Source organism: Moschus berezovskii, chromosome 8, assembly GCF_049115385.1.
Source record: "Moschus berezovskii isolate FMDL1 chromosome 8, NW_MosBer_1.0, whole genome shotgun sequence".
Lineage (NCBI taxonomy): Eukaryota > Metazoa > Chordata > Mammalia > Artiodactyla > Moschidae > Moschus > Moschus berezovskii.
In genome coordinates this window covers 93,043,869-93,064,632 of record NC_142467.1, presented here as the reverse complement: position 1 = coordinate 93,064,632, position 20,764 = coordinate 93,043,869, and the positions used below count along the sequence as shown (strand labels likewise).

The following is a 20,764-nucleotide window of genomic DNA, read 5'->3' as shown; positions in this document are numbered from 1 at the left end:
GAACGACTTAGCAGCAGCAGCAGGAGGTAGGTGTGGGCTTGGAGAAGGCAATGGCAACCCACTCCAGTACTCTTGCCTGGGAAATCCCATGGACAGAGGAGCCTGGTAGGCTGCAGTCCATGGGATCGCTCGGACACGACTCCCGGACTTCACTTTCACTTTTCACTTTCATGCACTGGAAAAGGAAATGGCAACCCACTCCAGTGTTCTTGCCTGGAGAATCGCAGGGATGGGGGAGCCTGGTGGGCTGCTGTCTATGGGGTCGCACGGAGTCGGACACTACTGAAGCGACTTAGCAGCAGCAGCAGCAGGTGTGGGCTTCCGCACCTGCTCAGCGGTAAAGAACCGGCCTGCCAACCCAGGAGACGCGGGTTCATCAGGAAGATCCCTAGATAAGGAAATGACAACCCATTCCAGTATTCTCGCCTGGGAAATCCCATGGACAGAGGACCCTACAGTCCATAAGGTCGCAGTCAAACACAACTCAGCAATTGAGCACGTACGCAAGCACTATTATCCCCAGTTTACAACTGAGGAAGCCAGAAGCTCAGCGAAATAAAGTTAAGCATAACCGAGCCATTCCGCCAAGAGGAAAGCCTGTGTACAATGTGTTCCCCGTCCCGCTTTTGGCACCCCCTGAAGTCGGAAAGTCCATCTCTCATGCGCCTTTAGTATTTTTCCAGTCCCATTTCTTCCCATCTGCTAGCCCTTAGAATAATGATCAAAGAGGTAGCAGTCAAGCAGTGATTTTTAACCGCACTTTGTAGTTGAGGAAATAGGCTCAGAAGCCCGTCGGAGCTTTCACGCCGACTAAATGGAGACGGGACGACAGAGAATGAGATGGCTGGATGGCATCACCAACTCAATGGACATGAGTTTGAGTGAACTCCGGGAGTTGGTGATGGACAGGGAAGCCTGGCGTGCTGTGATTCATGGGGTCGCAAAGAGTCGGACACGACTAAGCGACTGAACTGAACTGAACTGAAATGAAGGCTTGGGATTCGAACTCGTGGTGAACGTATCTGGCGCTCCTGCGCGGTCGAAGTTGTCTGCGAGAACTACATTTCCCAGCAAGCCCAGCGGGAATGCGCATGCCCAGTGATCCAGGATCGCTGCGCGGATCTGGCAGGCGGCGGCGGAATTGGCAGGAATTGGCAGACGGCGGTCACTGGAAACACCGTACCAGCTCAGGTGAGGGGTCTTGGCAGCCCCGCGGGTTGAGACCACCTCGGTTTGGTAAGTGAGTGTCCCGGAGGGGCGTAGAGAGGTCTGGAGCCAGCATCTGAAGTCACGGGTCTGAAGTCTTGAGTCTGGGGTCTGCGAGAGGACTAGGGTCTTAACTCTCAGCTCTTGGCTTGAGTTTGTGTCTTCAGGCTGGGTCTGAGTCTGGGGTTGATCTTGAATGTGGCATTGGAGGTTTTGAGATGACTCTACTTTCAGGCATTTTGGAACTCTAGTATTTAGTCTGAAGTTCTGAATCTGAAGTCTTGGACTGAGGTCTTGAGTCCTTGGGTATCAGGTACCTACACCTGTCGGGTCTGTGTAGTCAGAGTGTGTCTCTGGGTCCCACATCCCGGGGAAGGAACACTTGGAAGAATCAGGGCTAGGGTGTACAGGGTCCACTGGTGGGAGGGGGAGGTCTGGGGAGACGGGCACAGGTGAATCCCCTGGGATTTGGAGCCCAGGAAGCCACTGCCTTACAACTGCTAATTCTACACCTCAATTTCCTCCCCTGTAAAATGAGGATCATGGCAAAATCTTCCTTGCGGGGTATGGTGGGGATTAAATTATGTGTTCTCTATGAATACTTACCAGGCTAGATCCTAGTACCAAGTTGGCAGCTGGAAAATCTCATCTTTTTTTCCTTTTTTGGTTGTGCTGTGGGTCTTCATTACTGCATAGGCTCTTCTGTAGTTGTGGAGAGTAGTGGCTGCTCTTGAGCTGAGATGCATGGGCTTCTCATTGTGGTGGCTTGGGTTCTACAGCGCAGGTGCTCCAGTAGTTGCGGCTCCCAGACTCTAGAGCACGGACTCAACAGTTGTGGTTCACTGGGCTCAATTACTCCATGGCATGTGGGATCTTCCCAGAACAGGGATCGAAACCCATGTCTCCTGCATTGACAGGCTGATTCTTTACCACTGAGCCACCAGGGAAGCCCAGAAAATCTCATTTTTGATTCTCCCTTTCAGATGCTGGCTTGAGCCCAGGGTCCAGGCATGGAATTCCTGACAACCTCCCACCCCCCTCCAGGACCTCCAGCCATGGACTTGGAAGAGCCCAGGGACACACTTTTGCCCTCTCAGGACCTCACCCGTGATTGCCAGTGGGACCCCACACCAGGAGGTTCCAGCAGCCTGAGTCAGATGGAACTTGATGGGCTAAATATTCAGGACCTGGTGCAACAGTTTGAAACTCTGCCGGGTGACCTGGTGGGCCTGTCCCCGGATGGACCCCCGTGCCCCCTGCACATTGCCACCGGCCATGGCCTGGCCCTGCAGGACATGGCTGATGCCCATGGGCTCTTGTCCGCTGAGGCTGATCGGGAAGACTTGCTGAATCTCTTGCAGCAAGATGAGGGCCCTCCTTCCCTGCCAGGTTCCCAGAAACCTCCTCCGGACCCTGCTCCTCGCCTGTTGCAGCCCCCTGAAGACCCAGAGGAGGAAACTGGCCCCCAGGAGTGGACGGAGGGAGCCTCTGCCGAACAGGATGAGGACAGGAGCTCCAACAGCTCCCCGGAACCCTGGCTGGAGACCTCACCTCTGGTCACTCCTGAGGAGCCACCTGCCAGTGTCCAGGTAGAGCCCACCCTGGCCTCCAGGCCTCCACTGTTGGGAGCCAAGCAGGCGGACTCAGGCCTGCCCCTCTTCTGTCTTCTTGCAGAGACCCAAGACCCTGGCTTCCTACCCTGCCTTCCAGGAGGGTGAGTGTCCCGCCCCAGGGGCTCAGGGGTTTCAGAACAGCCCAACCCGAGTTCCCAAAATCTGGACAAAGTTAGCCCATGAGGAGTGGCTTCTAGAGAGACCCTGATGTTGGTTTTGAGTAGATTCTGTACACCTGGGAAAATAGAGACAGTCTTGAGAATGTTCTGGAATGAATAGGGCAACCTTGGCAAATTGTAGCACTTGATTCTAGAGCAAGAGTTGGCACATTACCATCCATGGCCTTCTGCTATGTCTGGTGAGCTAAGATGTCTTCTGCATTTTTAAATGGTTGAAAATAATTGACAGTGTTTCTTGATGAGTGAAAATGATAGGCAATTCAAGTTTCAGTGTCCACAAATAAAGGTTTATCAGGACAAACTCAAACCCATTCATTCAAGTGTTGTCTGTGGCAGCCCTTATGTTACCACAGGCCAGACTGAGTAGTTGCATCAGAGACTGTAGAAAAAATAATTACTGTTTGGCCTTTTGCAGAAGAGTTTGCCAGTCTGCCCTCAAGGCATGAGAAGTACTGTTCTGGCCACCTGGAATGTTCAAGAATATTCTCCCCCCCGCCCCCCGTGCTGCCTGAGGCTCTAGGTCAAAGGACAAGTTCTGTAATCATGGGAAGGGGCGCTGGTTTGGACTTGTAGTTCCAAGAAGGTTCTACAGTCATGGAGCTATGATTGACCTAGCAAGTTACAGAACCTGGCATTTTGCCTGTGGTTAAATGTGATCTGGGCTGCTGAGGGCGTTTTGGAATGATGAGCAGAGCTGTGGAGTTCTCCCCCAACTGAACAGTCTAGAACCATGGAGTGAATAGAATTTATCTCTGGTTTATAGACCATTAGGAGCTGTGCTAGAACTGGGCAGGGCTGTCCAGTTCTAGAGTCGTCAGAAAGTTCTAGAGCTATACAGCAGAAATACAATTCCAACCACATATCACTTGAAATTTCTTAGTTATCCACATTAAAAAACCACTCAAAATTAACTTTGTTGTTCTGTCGCTAAGTCACATCCAACTGTTTGCAACCCCATGGACTGCAGCATGCCAGGCTTCCCTGTCCTTCACTATTTCCCAGAGGTCACTCAAGCTCATGTCCATTGAGTTGGTGATGCCATCCAACCATCTCATCCTCTGTCACCCCCTTTTCCTGTTGCCCTCGATCTTTCCCAGCATTGGGGTCTTTTCAAATGTGTCGGCTCTTCACATCAGGTGGCCAAAGTATTGGAGCTTCAACTTCAGCATCAGTCCTTTCAATGAATATTCAGGGTTGATTTCCTTTAAAATTGACTGCTTTAATCTCCTTGCTGTCCAAGAAACTCTCAAAAGTCCTCCCACACCACAGTTCAAAGGCATCAATTCTTCAGCGCTCAGCCTTTTTTATGGCCCAATTCTCATATCCATATATGACTACTGGAAATAAAGTTAACCCAACATATTTAAAATGTTATTTCAACATACAATTAACATTTTATAATTATTATTATTTTTTTAATATGAGAGTTTCAAAATCCAGTGTCACATTTAACACTTACGGCATGTCTCAGTCCAAACCAGCTGCATTTCAAGTGCACAACGCCTGCCTGTGCCAGGTGGCTACCATATTGGATGGTGCATCTCTGAAACCCCAGAGCAGAGTTGTCTGTTGTCCTGGAATACTGAGCTCATGAAGGACAATAGGACAGAACTGGCTAACCTTTAAGTTCACGGGTGTGTGGTTTCATTCCCTAGGGCCTACATCTGTGCTTCTCCAAAAAGCAATAGCTATTGGTTAGAATATTGTAGAATCACTGGCACTCCTGTCTGGCTCTAGGCTACTCAGGGAATTCTGGAGCCATGCGGGCAAACTTTTTGAGGTTCTGGGCTGGGTTGGCGGCTTCTAGAACTATGAGCAAAGTTGTTTGTTTCTGGACTGTTCAGATCATTCTTAGAATTTCCAGGTACACCTGCAGTTGTGAATCATTGTGGGGATTGTGGAACCATTGGAAGAGCTTCTGGATGCTATCTGTTTTTAAAATTATTTATTTATTTATTTGGCTGCACCAGGTCTTAGTTGCAGCATGTGGGATCTTTATTTTCAGCATGTGAGATCTAGTTGCCTGACCAGGGATCAAACCAGGACCCCCTGCATTGGGAGGATGGAGTCTTAGCCACTGGACCACCAGGGAAAGTCCCCCCAGTGCTATCTTGATTAAGAAGCTCTGGAATCATAGAGTGGAGAAATCTGATTCTAGGTTTCTAGAATCCCTGGCAGAATTCTGTGGTTCGGGACCTGTCAGGGAGTTCTATCTTCATGGATCAGGAACCCCTGGGTTTCTTGATAGAGTGAGAGTTTGAGCTATGTGGACAGTTGCCTCTTTGTATTCCGTGCAGTTCTATGACCATGGAGTTGAGCTGTCTATGGTCCTAGGCTGATTGGAGAGAATTCTAGAACAGCGGGCATACCTAATTGTTTCTAGATTGATTAGGATTCCTGAACTATCCAGTGGAGTTAACCATGGTTCTAGAATGTCACATGTCTTAGAAATAAGAGTGAGGCTGTCTGGTTCTAGCCTGATTCCTGGAATTCCAGAAACACAGGGTGGAGGCATCTGTGGGCACTAGAGCTGTTTTTGAGTCTGGCCATGGTTCTAGACCCACAGCCTGCTCCTGAAACTGCATGCTCTGCCTCTGACTGTGAGTCCTCACACCCTGGGCAGACTAGGCCTTGGATGGACGGAGGGCTCTCCATCTATGAGGGTCGAGCCTCTGGTTCATGGCTCTGGCTGATGGAATGGCTCTGGGACCCCAGAGTGGGTGGACCTGTGTGGCTCCAGGTGCTGAGCCGCAGAGCAGAACTTTGTGTTTCCAGACCATCCAGGACTCTGGGACGAGCCCATAGGGGTGGATGAGGCTGGCGGGGGTTCTCAGGGGCTGACCCACTTCTGCTGTCACCCTCAGTATCCGGCCCCTGCGACCACGAAGACCTCCTAGATGGTGTCATATTTGGGGCCAAGTACCTGGGCTCCACCCAGCTGGTGTCCGAGCGGAACCCACCCCCCAGCACGCGCATGGCGCAGGCCCAGGAGGCTATGGACCGTGTCAAGGTGAAGCCCTGGGCTGGCAGGTGGATGAGCGGGCAGGCAGGCTCCTCCAAGACCCCCTGAGCCTGGTGGGTCAGAGTCTGGGTCTTTGGGGGTCTCCACGCCCCACCCTGTTCCCCACAGGCCCCTGATGGGGAGACTCAGCCCATGACGGAGGTGGACCTGTTCGTCTCCACCAAGAGGGTCAAGGTCCTGATGACCGACTCCCAGGTACCGGGTTGGGCCTGGTCTCTGGGGCGTGCGGGGCTGCACCAAGGGCAGGGCCAAGCAAGGCTCCTGGAGCCCACCCAGCTCAGTCTCCCCACTCCCACCAGGAGGCCATGATGGACCACGCCCTGCAGACCATCTCGTACATCGCTGACATCGGCAGCACACTGGTTCTCATGGCCCGGCGGCGCCTGGCCCAGAGGCCAGCAGCCCAGCCCCACAGCCGCCGCCTCTATAAGATGATCTGCCATGTTTTCCAGTCAGAGGACGTGAGCAGCGGGCTCTGGGTGTCCTGGGGGCGAGGGGGCACTGCTTGGGCCCCTGCCCTCCACCAGAGCCCCACCCAGCCACCCTGTCACCCTTGCATTCTTCCATCCCCAACCTACTCTGGGCCCCAAGCCATGTATCCCCAGCCTTCCTGCAAGACACTGAGACTGGCAGCCACCTCCACAAGCCCTCCCCGCCCCAGGCCTGTCTCCATTTCCCTCCCCTAGATTCTCAGGCAGAGGCTTGGGGGGCAGGCCCACTTGGGGGTACAAAGGCCAGCTCTGGGAATGTCAGTGTATTGGTGGGGGACCTGAAGGAGGAAGGCGGGACCCCCAGAGAGGTGCCACCCACCCCACAGGCCCAGCTCATCGCTCAGGCCATCGGCCAGGCCTTTGCCGTGGCCTACAGTCAGTTCCTGCGGGAAAGCGGGATCGACCCCAGCCAGGTGGGCACCCAGCAGAGCCAGGGGGACATGGGTCCCGGCCACCTCCACAATGGGGACCTCGACCACTTCTCCAACAGCGAAAACTGCAGGGAGGTGAGCAACCAGGGCCCCCCACCCCAGCCCACCGAGTGGACCTGAAGAACCCCCCAACCCCGTTCCTCCCATCTCTTCTAAGCTTCCCTCAAATTCTACCCGTGGCCCTGCAGGTGTTCATCGAGAAACGCCGGGGCGAGGGTCTGGGGGTGGCCCTGGTGGAGTCGGGCTGGGGCTCCCTGCTGCCCACCGCCGTCATTGCCAACCTGCTGCACGGGGGCCCCGCTGAGCGCTCGGGGGCCCTCAGCATTGGCGACCGCATCACTGCCATCAACGGGACTAGCCTGGTGGGGCTGCCCCTGGCCGCCTGTCAGGCTGCCGTCCGGGTGAGTGCTCCAGGGTGAAGGGCCTGCGAGGCCCACTCTGCGCCCCCCACGTGGCTCCCAGGCACTTAAGGAAACTGAGGCTCAGAGAGGTGAAGCCCAAGAACACCCTGCTGGTGCCAGAGCAGGATGGAATGCAGACAGCCTTGACTCTGTGCCACGAGGCAGCAAGGGTGTTCTTGAGTCTTGACCCTTGTCGCCCACATGGGGCAACCTAGGCCCAGAGATGGGGAGGGACCTGGCCAGGCCAGAAGGGTGGACTGACACGGTCCATACCGTGTTACTCTCTGTAACCCTGTCCTGTGGGCACTGCTAGAACCTCTCTTTTGACCATAACTGAAGCCCAGGGAGATGAGAGGTGACGCAGCTCTGTTAGGCTGCCCAGCTCTGTTCTGGGTTCTTAACCACTTCTCAAGAGGTCTTGTAGAATCTACAGCTTCCATTTTATAAGTGGATAAACTGAGGCCCAGGAGGTTGCAGTTTGACTGGAAGTCTGGCAGCACCCCACCCACGCCCCCTCCGCGGAGGTCCAGCCAGGCCAACAGCCCCCGTCCTACACAGGAAGTGAAGTCGCAGACCCTGGTGACCCTCAGCATCGTCCACTGCCCTCCGGTCACCACGGCCATCATCCGCCGGCCACACGTCCGTGAGCAGCTGGGCTTCTGCGTGGAGGACGGCATCGTGAGCTCCCAACCCAGGGAACGGGGAAGGCAGTGGGGCGGCCCCAATCCCGGCCCCCTGAGCAGCATGGCCCTTCCTCTCCCCCCAGATCTGCAGCCTCCTTCGGGGTGGCATCGCTGAGCGTGGGGGCGTCCGCGTGGGGCACCGCATCATTGAGATCAATGGGCACAGTGTGGTGGCCACACCCCACGCTCGCATCATCGAGCTGCTCACAGAGGCCCACATTGAGGTGGGCGGGGCATGTGGTGGGCGGGGTCTTGTGGGAGGAGCCAGTTGTGGGCATGGTCTAGTGGGAGGAGCCCAACCCCAGCCTCGGCCCCCTCTCCACCCCAAGGTCCACATCAAGACGATGCCCGCTGCCACCTACCGCCTGCTCACAGGCCAGGAGCAGCCGGTGTACCTGTGATCGACCACCTTCACCCCCACCACTGTGCCTTAGCCCCTGCCGGCCCTGGAACTCCGTCCACGGAACCTCCTCGGCTGGCCAAGGTCCCAAAGGTTTCTTGGCTCTATATTATTTTCTGATGTAAAAAAATAAAAGCTTATTGAATGGGCAAAATCTCAGATCTGGGTCTGTGAGGTCGATCGATAGAGGAAAGACAACACTGACTGAGGCCCCTTGTCCCAGGAAATCACTAGAAGCCAGTGCTGTGAAAATACTCTATTAAATACCAGGTGGAGGGAGGCAGGTTTCTAGGTTCTGTATGGGAGACTGAGTCTCAGCTCCAGGAAGTAAATAGGAGGACAGGCCAGCTGGCCACCTGGAAGGGGGTCACAGATCAGTGGCTGGTCCCCAGTCGTAGCCATCTTCATCAGAAGACTCCACATCTCTGGCTCGTGTAAACTTTTTCCTCAGAGCTTCCCTCTCATATGTCCTGGGGGGGGTCAGAAAATAGAAGAGGCTATGGGTGGGGAGGGTGTGGACTTACCTATTGTTAACTGAGTTGACTCTGGACTAGGCACAGTGGGTGTAGTCAGAGATGAGCAAGACTCTCAAACTCCTACACATCCTTCAAAGCCCCAACCCCAGTGTCCCCTCCTTTGGGAAGCCTTCTCATCCTCCCAGGAAGGATTCCTACTGTCATGGCCCTGACTGCATGGGGCTTGGAGTGGCTCTCTCTGGCTCTATCTCACCCACAAGGCTCTAGTACCACAAAGGCACAGCTTGATTCTAAGCACCCCAAAATCCTGGGGTAGGGGGTTGAACAGCCCCAATGTGGAGTATAGGGACTCTTACCGCATGCTATCTTGTCGTCGTTGACCCTGTGGGTGGCGGCTGTTCATCTTGGAGAGGGAGAAAGGCAATTAACACTTACCCCACCAAGGAATGAGAAATAGCAATGAGTAACCACCCCCATCCTACCTCCCTCCCTTTGCCCAGGCAGTTCTACCCACATACTTTCTCCTCATCCCCACAGAAGTCTTGAAATCATCCCCAATTTTAAATGAGAAAATGGATTTGGACAGGGCAAGGCCTTGGCTGAGATCTCCCAGCCTGTCAACAAAGGGAGAGTTGGATTTCCCATCTGTGACATTCCTGAGCCGTGTTGTCAGGAGTGCATAAATGAGTTCACGTATGTCAACTGCTTGGCGTAGAGCTGCCTCATAAACAGGATGCCATAGACAGTTGAACAGGTTGGGCACTGCACAACCCCACAGCACCATTCTACCAGCGACATCATAGATTTCTACGTTTTTACATTTCCCTAGAGAGGGTCTGGAGAACTTGCTTGAACTCACAGAAAAGCACCTAGGGGGCTGAGGCAGCTCCACAGAGAATAAGTGCTGAGTCAATATTTGTTATTGTTAAATACCTGACTACGATGGGGAGGGACTTGGACTAAGTGTATTCAGTTTAAACAACAAGCTTGTGGGAATTCCCTGGTGGTCCAGTGGTTAGGACTCTGAGCTTCCCATGCAGGGGGCCGGACTTCAATCCCTGGTCCAGGAACTAACATCCCTCAAGCCTCATGGCCAAAAAATACAAAACAATGCAGCAGCAACAACCAAATAAACAATGAGCTTGTGATGTCAAGACTTTACCATCAATCTCTGAAATCTAAGATAAGGAAACTCATGCAGAGGTTAAACATTTGTTTTAAGTGACTCTGGTTTAAACACCCTAGAAGCAGGTCCCAGATACTGATGTGATCAGGGAAGTTTCTGTTCCTTCACATCCAGGGGGACAGGGTGTGGGGGTAGTGAGTAACAGGCTTCCTACATGTTTCAGCCCCCTCCCCAAACCCTTGCTGGCTCCACCCCCATGCTCCATTCACCTGGGCTCCCTGGGGACCAGAGGGTCTCCCATGATCCTGCGGGATCCGGGGCTCATCCCCCAGCACGGGCTCTGAGGACCGGGCCAGGGCTGGCACCCGGGGCCCCTCATCCACGTCTGTGTGGGGCCCACCCTCGCCATCCGTGTAGCCTTCACCGTCCGTGTAGACGCTGCCCTCGCCATCTGTCTCGTAGTCGCTGTTGACCCGGCTGTCACAGCTCAGGTCCGCGGAGCTGTCCGCCAGGCCGTGGTGGGGGAGGTCCAGGTTGTCTTCCGAGGAGCTGTCCAGCTGCGGGTGCACATGGCGGGGCTAAGCCAAGCCCCTTCCCCCTCCCTACCCCCTGCCTGCAGCCCCAAACTTCCTTGATCTGAGACCAAACCCCAGACCCATGACACCACCCTTCAAATTCCAGTCCTCAACCTCAAGTTGAGGCTTAACTCTTGACCCCAAGGTGAGTTCTCACCATTGACCTTATTCGAGATGGAGCCTCCAAATCTGAACTGAGCCCCAAGCCTTGACTCCAGCCCCCAGAGAAGACCCCAATTCCCAAACCCACCCCCCAGTCCCAGCTTACCCCAGGAACCAGGTCCAGAAACCCTAATCTCAGGGTCAAATCTTGGCCATGCCCCTCAGTCCCTAACTCCAGGTGGGTCCCACCCCCTGACCCAGATACCTGGTCCTCAGCCGTCCAGATGGGCCGCATCTGCTGCTCCTGGATGACGGCCTTGAGCTCTTGGTACCAGGAGTCACTCGTACCTTGCAGGGGGATGGTGGCTACAGGGAGGGGGCATCAGCATGGCCGGGAGACACAGGCCAGGGCCCACCACCCACCCCAGCCCCTCGGCTCCCATCCCACCTGTGAAGAGGTGGTCGCTGTACTTCCTTAGCTTCTGGGCCTGGGCGTAGAGGCGGCGGGAGCTGCGGCGGGAAGCAGGGGCCAGCCACTGGCGCAGGGCTTTGAGGGCTGTGCGGCTCTCAGGAATACAGAAGACCACAATGGGGTAGTACTGCACGTAGTTGAGGCGCTCGATGGCTGAGGGTGTCACGTCCAGGAGCGCGTGCTTGTCCTGGGCCGGGCCAGCGTCGGGAGCAGTGGTGCAGGGCCAGGAGACAGAGAGAGAGAGATGGAGAGACAGTGGAGAGAAAAACCACACCCAAAGGCAGAGCATTGGAGACAGGCGAAGAATCAAACAGATGGAGATGAAGAGGCTGAGGTCAGAGTGGACCCCCAAGCCACTCACATCTGCAGGCCAGCCTGTTGGGGTGGGGTTTGATGTTGGCCTGGGTTCACAGTGTCTTGAGCACAGAGCCCCCAGTTTGATTCCCTGCCTTTTCCCAGGGCTTGCCACTGCATGACACAGGGCAGGCTCTGTCCCCCTCAAGCCCTCGACATGAAAAAGCCTCCAAAATGGGCCTCCATGGAAAATCACATCTGTGGGGCATGGGGCCAGAACAGGTTGAAAACCTGGGCCTCAGTTTCCCCATCCATGAAATGGGACCCACAGCAGAGCCTGGCTTACTTTCTCCGCAATCACCCGCACGGTGTCCAGTCTGATGATCTTGGAAGGGCTCTCAGTCCTTGACACGCTCTCTGTGGAGGGGAGAGGCAACTGGCAGCTTCAGGAGGGTAGTCACTGGCCCTTCAAATTCACGCCAACCTGCCTCTCCCTTTCTCAAGAACCCACTATGGCTCCCCATGGCCCTTGAGGGAAATCCTAACACCAGCAATAGTAGCTCCTGTTGGCCCCATGCCTGATACCACACTGGGTCCCCTCTTGAACATGACCCTCACATCCTCCTCCTGAACAGGAGTGGCTGTTACTGGCCCATCTGGCAGATGGGAAAACTGAGCCTCAGAGACATAAAGTCACCAGCTCAGAGTCACTGAGCCAAACGGCATGAGGAGCTGGGTGCAGAGTCTGAACTCCAGACACACACTCTCCAAGGTTCAGTCCCAACTCTAGGCCTTTGCTTGGGCTGTGACCCAAAAGAAGCTACTCTCCCACCCCCATGTGTCTTCTATTACCCTAGATGGAGCACTGCTTCCTCCAGGAAGCCCTCCTAGATATCCTGGCAGCTGAGGGAGAAGGCATGCCCTGCCCTGGGGTGCCTAGAAGGGAGGGGGACACAACCTTGCCTTTTTCTCTTTCTTGTGGCAATCTGTGTAACATAAAATGTACCATCTTAACTGTTTTTAAGTCCACAGCTCAGTGGCATTAAATACATTCACAGTATCATGCAACCATCTCTACCATCATCTCCAGAACTTTTTCATTTTCCCAAACTGAAACTCTGTCCTCATGAAACACTGACTCCCCATCCCCTCCCCCAGCTCCTGCCCCACCATCTACTTCCTGGTTCTGTGGATCTGACTCATCTAGGACCTCCTGTGAGTGAAATCAGACAGTATTTTTCCTTTTTGTGTCTGGCTTTTCTCACTGAACATCAAGCCCTCAAGGTCCATCCATCTTGTAGCAGGTGTCTGAACCTCCTTCCTTTTTTTAAGGCGGAGTGATATTCCATGGATAGATGGAGCACATTTTATTTATTCATCACCTGTTGATGGATACTTGGGCTGTGTCCACCTTCCGGCTGGTGTGAATCATGCCGAAACTTCATGTACAAGTATCTGTTCAAGTCATAGCTTTCAGTTCTTTTCACATATCACCAAAAAAAATTACTTTAACGTCTTTTCAACCATTTTAAATTTATAAATACCATTCTCCATTAGTAGGCTGAATAAAAACCACCAGATTTAGCCCAGGAGCTACAATTTGCTGATTCTCTGCTGCTACTGCTGCTGCTAAGTCACTTCAGTCGTGTCCGACTCTGTGTGACCCCATAGACGGAAGCCCACCAGGTTCCCCTGTCCCTGGGATTCTCCAGGCAAGAACACTGGAGTGGGTTGCCATTTCCTTCTCCAATGCGTGAAAGTGGAAAGTGAAAGTGAAGTCACTCAGTCGTGTCCAACCCTTAGCGACCCCACAGACTGCAGCCTACCAGGCTCCTCCATCCATGGGATTTTCCAGGCAAGAGTACTGGAGTGGCTTGCCATTGCCTTCTCCGGCTGATTCTCTACCCTATCCTAATTTTTTCTGTGGTTGTTCACTTTTGGTCTCTTCCAGAAATTCTGTGTATTTGTTCAACACTGTGTCTAGAGCTCAATAATCAAATGTCTTGAACTAATGAATGGACAGTTGGCAACTGTCCAATTGGCTCCATTGTCAATGACTGCCTGGTGAGCGTGTTAAGAAGGAGTCTGAGGCTCTCTGGGCAAAGAGTGCCAAGATCGATTGAGGCTGCATCATTAACAGCTCCTTCACCACACTGCCTCAACCCCAGAGGCTGAGAAAGGGTTTCTTTTTTTTTTTTAATTTTTGCCACACCCTGTGGCATCTTGATACTGGGGATCAAATCCACACCTCCTACACTGAAAGGTAGAGTCTTAACCACTGAACCACCAGGGAAGTTCCTAGGAAAGGGCTCTGAAACAATTCACCTGTGAGGTTGCTAAAGGACCCAGTTTCTCACCTGCAATTTCAAACTTGTCAGGCATCTCAGCTGTCAACTTCTGCATAGCAATGTCAGCCACAGGTCCCAGTATCACCACTGGGCGCTTGAAACTCGCTGAAGGGCAGAGAATCAATGACAAGAATCAGGATCCCATGTGGGGCAAGGACAGCTAGCCTCTTGCACAACTGCTTCTTCATTTTCTCCACAGTAGATCTAGTGAGGCCCATGGCTGCCCAGCTAAAGACTACAACTCCCTGCCTCCCTTGCAGCTAAAGGTGGCCTGTGTTCTGGACAATGGGATGCAAGCAGAATGATAAGTGAAGTCTGGGTTGTATCCTTCGTGGATAGGTAGGAGCCCTCTTTGACTTCTTACACTAGGACTATTACTTGAAAGAAAAGGAAACTTCTTGTTTATACAGCTGTCCCTTGAGGTCTGTTAAAGCAGCTGAATCCAGCTATCTCAGTAGTTGGTAACTGCCATTACAACCCTCAGGCCACATCCGGTCCATTGCCTATTTTTGTAAATAAAGTTTTATTGGCACAGAGTCACATCCGGTTATGTCCCATTTCTCCTGTTTGTGTGTGTGAGTCGCTCAGTTGTGTCCAACTCTTTGCAACCCCATGGACTTGTAGCTCACCAGGCTCCTCTGTCCATGGAATTCTCCAGGCAAGAATACTGGAGTGGGTTGCCATTCCCTTCTCCAGTGAAATCTTTCCAACCCAGGGATCTCCTCTATTGTAGACAGATTCTTTATCATCTGAGCCACCTTCTCATTCTGGGTCACCTGCTATTCCCATCCTCCCACTCTTCTAAAAGCTTCTGCACCTGGTTTTAATCCTCTGCACTGAGGCTGTACGTAAGAGCTTAATCTTTTCCCTTTCAGAATCTGGATAAGGTGTATTTTTACATCTGGTCCTCAGGAAGGGAAAGAATCTCCTGGTTTTGCGCGTATGTATTTTTTTCCTGGGCTTCCCTGGTGGCTCAGTGGTAAAGAATCTTTCTACAATGTGGGAGCCGGAGGAAACGTGGGTTCAATCCCTGGGGTGGGAAGATCCCCTGCAAGAGGGCATGGCAACACACTCCAATATTCTTGCCTAGAGGATCCCATGGACAGAGGAGCCTGGTGGGCTACAGTGCATGGGGTCACGTAGAGTCAGACACGACTAAAGCGACTTAGCATGGCATGGCACAGCATTTTGGTCCTAAGGGAACCCAAAGTGGGTACTTGGGGTGGAAGGAGGGAGGAAGGATTGTGGCTTTTGAACACTCTTATTTGAGGCCCTTCCCCTCCTCCCACCCTGGCCCACCTTCTCTCAGCACCACGCGCTCATACGGTGGGTAGTGACCCTGTTTGGTCAGAGCCGACAGATCCTCGCGGCTCCGATGGGTGGTCTTCTTGGCTCCCCGACGAAGACCCCGCAGCCGCCAGAACTCGGCCCGTGAGTTGGAGCCCGCTGAGGCTCCAGGTATGACCCCCACAGCCCGCTGGGCAGCCTCCAGACTGGCCAGCTGCTCAGCCCTGGAGAGAAGGGAGGAGGTAAGTGAGCACCGGAGTCCAGCATGACAGCCCCAAAGATGTCCATGGCCTGAACAGGGGGCCTGTGGACGTGTCACCTCAGTGGGCAGAGGAGACTTTGCAGGAGGGATTAAGTTAAGGCCCCTGAAATGGAGACGACCCTGGCTCCCCGGGGGGACCCAGTGTCATCATAGGGTCCTTATAAAAGGCGGGAGAGATACTTCCCTGGTGGTCCAGTTGTTAAGAATCCACCTGCCAATGCAGGAGACACGGGTTCAGTCGCTGTTCCAAGAAGATCCTAATACCTCACAGCAACTAAGCCCCTGCACCACAACTACAGAAGCCTGTGTGCCCTAGCGTCTGTGCTCCAAAACAAGAGAAGCCACTGCAATAAGAAGCCCAAGCACCGCGGCCAAGAGTAGCCCCCGTTCACTGCAACTAGAGAAAGCCCGTGCGCAGCAAGGAAGACCCAGTGCAGCCAAAAATAAATAAATTTTACAAAAAACAATGGAGGGGTGGGAGGGTCAGAGGCAGAGAGAGAGACGCGAGCCAGGGAGGCGGTGCCTCTAGCAGCAGGAAAAGGCAAGAGTTTATGCTCCCCTGGAGCCTCGGGAGGACCCAGCCCTGCCCACATCTCAACTGAGCCCCATCAGAAGCGTTTCGGACTTTGGACCTCCAGAACATGAGATGATAAATTCATGTTGCTCAAAGCCCATAGGTTTATGGTAATTTGTTACAGCAGCTGCGGGAAACTGATACTAGTGCTGACTGGTTGGCTGGAGCCTTCTGCATGGCTCCCCAGTGTGCACCACCAGCGATGCTAAGTAGCGATGCCAAACCTATTCCAGTGCGCGGTCGGTCCCCACCTGCTCTGGTTGGGGATGATGCCCCGCTCCTTCTCCCGGAGGTCACGCCCCATGCGCACTGCCAGCCACTGGCCTCCCCGGGCGGAACTCTGCCCGGGGCCGGGGTACAGTGTGTCCAGCACGTGGAAGACGTCTCCACGGGTGAAGCCCAGGCCGGAGGGTGGGCTGGGCTCCATCTCAAAGTGCGTGCGGATGTAGAAGGAGTCGCCCAAGCCAGACCGCACCATCTTCTGGAAGACTGGATGGGGAGACTCCGTGAACTGGTGGGACCCAGACCCCACCCCTCCCCAGGGCCTGACTGTGGATCGCACTCAGCCGTGGGCCACACACACCTTTCTCTCTCTCTCACACACACACACTCACTGTCCTGCTTGCGCTGTGTCACCAGCTCCACCTCCTCGCCGACTGGCAGCCCCAACAGGAAGTTCACAGCCTCCTCCCGGGTCAGGTTCTGGAACAGGGTATCATTTACCTGCCGGGAATGGGGTGCAGGGGTGGGACGATGCCCTGGGTGAGAGATCCCAGCTCTTGCTCTCAACAAAGCTCTCAACCCTCTCCTTCCAGGGTTGCTGTCAAGAGTCCTGGAGATTAGGGGATGGCCTTCCAATGGAGGCATTGCCTTGTGGCACCCGGGCTTCACACACACTCGTGAAGGTTTGACCCAGAAACCAGGAAATGGGAAATATAATCAATTCAGGCACAACCAAGTCTCAGTGAGTGGTCAACATCAAGACGCAGGAACGGGGGGTCTCAGCTGTGACAGCACCAGGACACTGGTGGGAATTTGGTGAAACATGAAAGAGGCAAGGCAGGGACTTCTCTGGTGGTCCAGTGGTTAAGAATCCACCTGCCAATGCAGGGGACAAGAGTTCGATTCCTGGTCCGGGAAGATTCCACATGCTGCAGAGAAGCTCTATACTGTCAGCAAAAATGAGACCAGGAGCTGACTGTGGCTCAGATCATGAGCTCTTTACTGCAAAGTTCAGACCTTAGTTGAAGAAAGTAGAGAAAATCACCAAGCCATTCAGGTATGACCTAAATCAAATCCCTTATGATTATTCAATGGAAGTGACGAATAGATTCACGGAATTAGATATGACAGACACAGTGACTGAAGCAGTATGGATGGAGGTTTGTAACACTGTATAGGAGGTGGTGACCAAAACTATCCCCAGGAAAAAGGAAGACGCAGAGCAGCCAAAAATAAATAATATAAATAAATAAATATATACATATATATATAAATTCGAATGTCTCTGAGGGTCTTGCCAGTCCCCAGGGAGGCCCAAGAGGAGGGCTCACAGGCAGCAACTGACTTGGGGACCACCCAGAAGCCCACCGCCAGCCACCCCAGCTAAAACTCCCGCTCACCTGCAGAATCTCATCTCCCTCCAGGATGCCCTGCCCATCAGCCGGGCTGCCCGCCTGAACCCCGGACACAAAGATGCCCACGTCATTGCCTCCGGCCAGCCGCAACCCAATGTTCGTGCCCTTGAAGAAGCGGACTACCCGCGAGTCTGGGCTATATCTGCGCGGAGAGGCAGAGGCGGAGTCAGGTGGGAGGCGGAGTCAGGTGGACGGCGAGCTCCCTGGCTTCGGAGCCGAACCTCCCAAACAGCCCAACATGGGTGTCCCGGGAAGGCAGGTGGTGGGGACCGGGGAGGCACCCTGGCGTGTGCAGGTCCTCAGTTTTCTTTTGGGGCACATACCCGTGGTCCTCCACACTCTGACTGCTGGGCACCCTGTAGATGTCATAGTTTCTTGGCCTCGGGGAGTCTGAAAGGGAACAGCCAGTTTTCCCCAGGTGCACTGACCGGTCCAGCCACCAAACCTTTGCTGTAGGGTGTCCCTGCCCCTTGGAATGTGGCTGCCCAACCCCCGCTCCTTCCGGGGGTAATTGTCCCTGACTTCTGAGGCCCATGCCAGCCTTACACGCTCTGCATGGCACAGCCCCATTGGCTGAGATCCGAAAAACCAGAGGAGAGGTGCTCAGAATGACCACCCTCTGCTCACCTGTTTGGTTTTAAAAAATATATTTGTTGATGCCAAATGAGAAGCCAGCATTGTTGACATGTCTTGTTTTTTTTTTGCTATGCCATGTGGGACCTTAGTTCCCCAACCAGGGATTGAACCCAAGCCCCCTGCATTGGAAGCACAGAGTCTCAACCACTGGACCACCAAGGAAGTCCCTGCTCACCCGGTTCTGATGCGGTTCTAGAATCCACTGAACTTTCCCGCCGAAGCCGGTGGCTCTCCCTGGTGGGGAACAGACTTGGGGTGATGTGGATTGGGGGCGAGAGGAGAAGGGGACGACAGAGAATGAGGTGGCTAGATGGCATCACCAACTGGATGGACATGAGTTTGAGTGAACTCCGGGAGTTGGTGATGGACAGAGAGGCCTGGCGTGCTGTGATTCACGGAGTCGCAAAGAGTCGGACACGACTGAGTGACTGAACTGAACTGAACTGGGGGGAGGATGTCAAGCAGCAAATTTTAGAAGAATTTTAATTTATCAGCACTTGGGTTTTAATTCTAGTCCTGCCCCTCTGCAGCTGTGTGATTCAGGCCCTGCTCCTTATGCCATGACTAGTTAATGACCTGAAGAGCCAACGATGAAGTCAGAGTTGGAACCTTGGCCTGGGCTGTCCTCTGGCCTCTAAGATGGGCTGCGGTGACCTCTACCCCTGGTTGTTACTCCTGTGTGGTCCCCTCCTTTAGACAGACCCCCCTGCTGAGGGCCTGAGTCCTCCCACCGACAGCCAAAGGAGGTGGTTTAGAAGGGGATTATCCACCCCCAAAAGCCCATAGCCCTAGACCACGTCTTGGAACCTCCTATGGACAGGAGAGACCTCTACCAGGCAGGCCACCATGGCTGCACCCTCAAGGCTACCCCATGTGAGGAAAGACATGCCCGTGTTCCCCTCTCATTTGGCCATTCTAGCCAATGGGGTTACATACACAGGGGAGTTGGTTCGGCTGGTATCTGGACTCTGCTGCCCATGCTGGGGTGGCGGTGGGATGTGAGATGGTGGTGCCTGGGACAGTTCTGAGCCGAGATCTGAGATGTCTGTGGGGAAAAACATGTCTCAGCCATGGGCATGGGCTTCCAGGCTGGACCCATTTCATGGAGGGGCACATCAGGCCCCTCTAAGCAAAGGGGCCCAGACCAGAGTCAGGCTCAGCTGGGAACCTCCAGCCCTGATTTGCTGTGTGGCCTTGGGCAAGTGTCTATCCCTCTCTGAGCCTCTCAGGGCCAGGCTTACCAACCCCTGCTTGGCCCTACCAGACACAGCCTACTTCCCTGGCCCTCCGTTCAAACCTCCCTGCCCAGGGCTGGCCTCCTGGCCCCTCACCTTCCAGGAGGGAGCTGTCGCTGTCACTGATGGCCGGAGGGATATTTACCAGGAACTGGCCTCGGTCCCTGAGCACCAGCAGAGTCAGTTTCCCCTCCGATTTCTCAATCAGCTGCCGGGTGTCACTCAGTGACAGACTCTCACTGGATACCCCGTTGATCTAAAAGGAATCAGGAAAGAAGAGAGGAAGCAAGTTCCTGAGAGAGAGGGGATACTAGAAACAGATATTTTGGTGGGGGGACTACAAACACACAACTCTCAGGGGTTACTAAAAACAGACATTCTCAAGAGAAAATGATAGAATTGCATTCCTTCTGTGAGAGGATACTATGCCGAGAACTGACCTCCAAAGAATTCTAAAAACGGACAGTTTTCTAAGAGGGGAGGGGGATGCTAGGGAAAAATTAAAAATGGATTCACTCTCTCATCTCCCCAGAGAGGGACATTTCTCAGGAGACACTGGGAACAGATATTAGAAACAACTCAGAAGTAATAATAGAGACAACTCTAATTGGGGGTGAGGAAGTAAATACTTAAATACTAGAAACAGATAATCTCTAAGAGGTGCTAGAAACAGACATCCAGAAGTAGACTGGGAATGCACAATTCCTAGGAAGGGTTTAATGTCATCTCAACTCACCAGGAATCCATTGCTAACATTTCCTCTTGGGAATGTCTATTTTCAGTAACCCTTCCAATTGTGAGTTTCTAGCCACCCCCCACCTCTAAGCTCTAAGTGTCAGCCCTAAGCCACTAGAAACAGACAATTTCTCAGGGTCACTAGAAACAGACAAGAGTTTAGAAACAATCAACCAGAAATGATTTGGAAATCAAACACCAGGAATCACTAGAAACAGATTTTCAGGGGAGGAGTCTAGAAGGAAATGAAATCTTAAGGCACAGCTGCTCCTTGCAGCCTGGTTTCTGGATCACTAGTATCCAGCCACTTAAGGCAGGTCCATGAATCAGTGATGTAGCCAGCTGGCCATGTGATTTTGAGGATACTAGAAACAGACAACCCAAAGGGAGTACTAGAAACCAACATTTGGCAATGGATTAGCAGCAGATAGGGGAACGGGGGGAAAATCATGCATGGTCATCTCCAACCTTTGGAAAATAGGTAACAGTGCAGCCGGCAAGTGGTTCAGCTCCGCTGACCTTACTGGGTGCCTTGGCAGCACTGTTACTCTCTGGCCCTGGTCTCCCCGCCTCTAATGA

General features: G+C 53.5%; 2 protein-coding genes across 7 annotated transcripts in view; one reads left to right on the top strand and one right to left on the bottom strand.

Annotated features, from left to right (window-relative positions):
• The first annotated feature begins 1,080 nt into the window (after positions 1 to 1,080).
• On the top strand, positions 1,081 to 8,561 carry APBA3 (amyloid beta precursor protein binding family A member 3). 2 transcript variants are annotated; one of them, XM_055429198.2, is made up of 11 exons: positions 1,081 to 1,191; positions 2,190 to 2,795; positions 2,881 to 2,920; positions 5,863 to 6,008; positions 6,129 to 6,215; positions 6,320 to 6,481; positions 6,838 to 7,017; positions 7,131 to 7,343; positions 7,902 to 8,021; positions 8,110 to 8,250; positions 8,356 to 8,561. In XM_055429198.2, the coding sequence occupies exons 2-11, from the start codon at positions 2,217 to 2,219 to the stop codon at positions 8,425 to 8,427; spliced, it is 1,740 nt and encodes a 579-aa protein (XP_055285173.2). In that variant the 5' UTR covers positions 1,081 to 1,191; positions 2,190 to 2,216; the 3' UTR covers positions 8,428 to 8,561. The 2 variants fall into 2 exon arrangements, with proteins under 2 accessions (XP_055285173.2, XP_055285174.2); XM_055429199.2 differs by having other exon boundaries at positions 1,125 to 1,236.
• Positions 8,562 to 8,667: 106 nt separating this feature from the next.
• Positions 8,668 to 20,764, bottom strand: part of TJP3 (tight junction protein 3) — a 38,441-nt gene continuing 26,344 nt past the window's right edge. For 3 of the 5 annotated variants that reach the window (XM_088838884.1, XM_088838887.1, XM_088838886.1), the window contains exons 7-22: positions 19,547 to 19,706; positions 19,152 to 19,260; positions 18,391 to 18,449; positions 17,903 to 17,969; positions 17,565 to 17,721; positions 16,557 to 16,665; positions 16,194 to 16,431; positions 15,557 to 15,579; positions 15,119 to 15,334; positions 13,829 to 13,924; positions 11,818 to 11,888; positions 11,154 to 11,364; positions 10,971 to 11,071; positions 10,298 to 10,585; positions 9,259 to 9,305; positions 8,668 to 8,896 (exon numbers count right to left, since the gene is read on the bottom strand). In XM_088838884.1, coding sequence (XP_088695010.1) covers positions 8,794 to 8,896; positions 9,259 to 9,305; positions 10,298 to 10,585; positions 10,971 to 11,071; positions 11,154 to 11,364; positions 11,818 to 11,888; positions 13,829 to 13,924; positions 15,119 to 15,334; positions 15,557 to 15,579; positions 16,194 to 16,431; positions 16,557 to 16,665; positions 17,565 to 17,721; positions 17,903 to 17,969; positions 18,391 to 18,449; positions 19,152 to 19,260; positions 19,547 to 19,706 — 2,055 coding nt within the window. In that variant the 3' untranslated portion in view covers positions 8,668 to 8,793. The remainder of the gene's footprint in view (positions 8,897 to 9,258; positions 9,306 to 10,297; positions 10,586 to 10,970; positions 11,072 to 11,153; positions 11,365 to 11,817; positions 11,889 to 13,828; positions 13,925 to 15,118; positions 15,335 to 15,556; positions 15,580 to 16,193; positions 16,432 to 16,556; positions 16,666 to 17,564; positions 17,722 to 17,902; positions 17,970 to 18,390; positions 18,450 to 19,151; positions 19,261 to 19,546; positions 19,707 to 20,764) is intronic. The other 2 variants (XM_088838885.1, XM_055429196.2) reach the window with 1 other exon arrangement.

Excerpts from the sequence above, each read along its gene's own strand:
- APBA3 (XM_055429198.2), top strand. The coding sequence starts at position 2,217 with ATGGAATTCCTGACAACCTCCCACCCCCCTCCAGGACCTCCAGCCATG. Across the intron at positions 8,022-8,109 it reads TCTGCGTGGAGGACGGCATC|ATCTGCAGCCTCCTTCGGGG; the intron begins GTGAGCTCCCAA and ends CTCTCCCCCCAG. Across the intron at positions 8,251-8,355 it reads TCACAGAGGCCCACATTGAG|GTCCACATCAAGACGATGCC; the intron begins GTGGGCGGGGCA and ends CTCCACCCCAAG.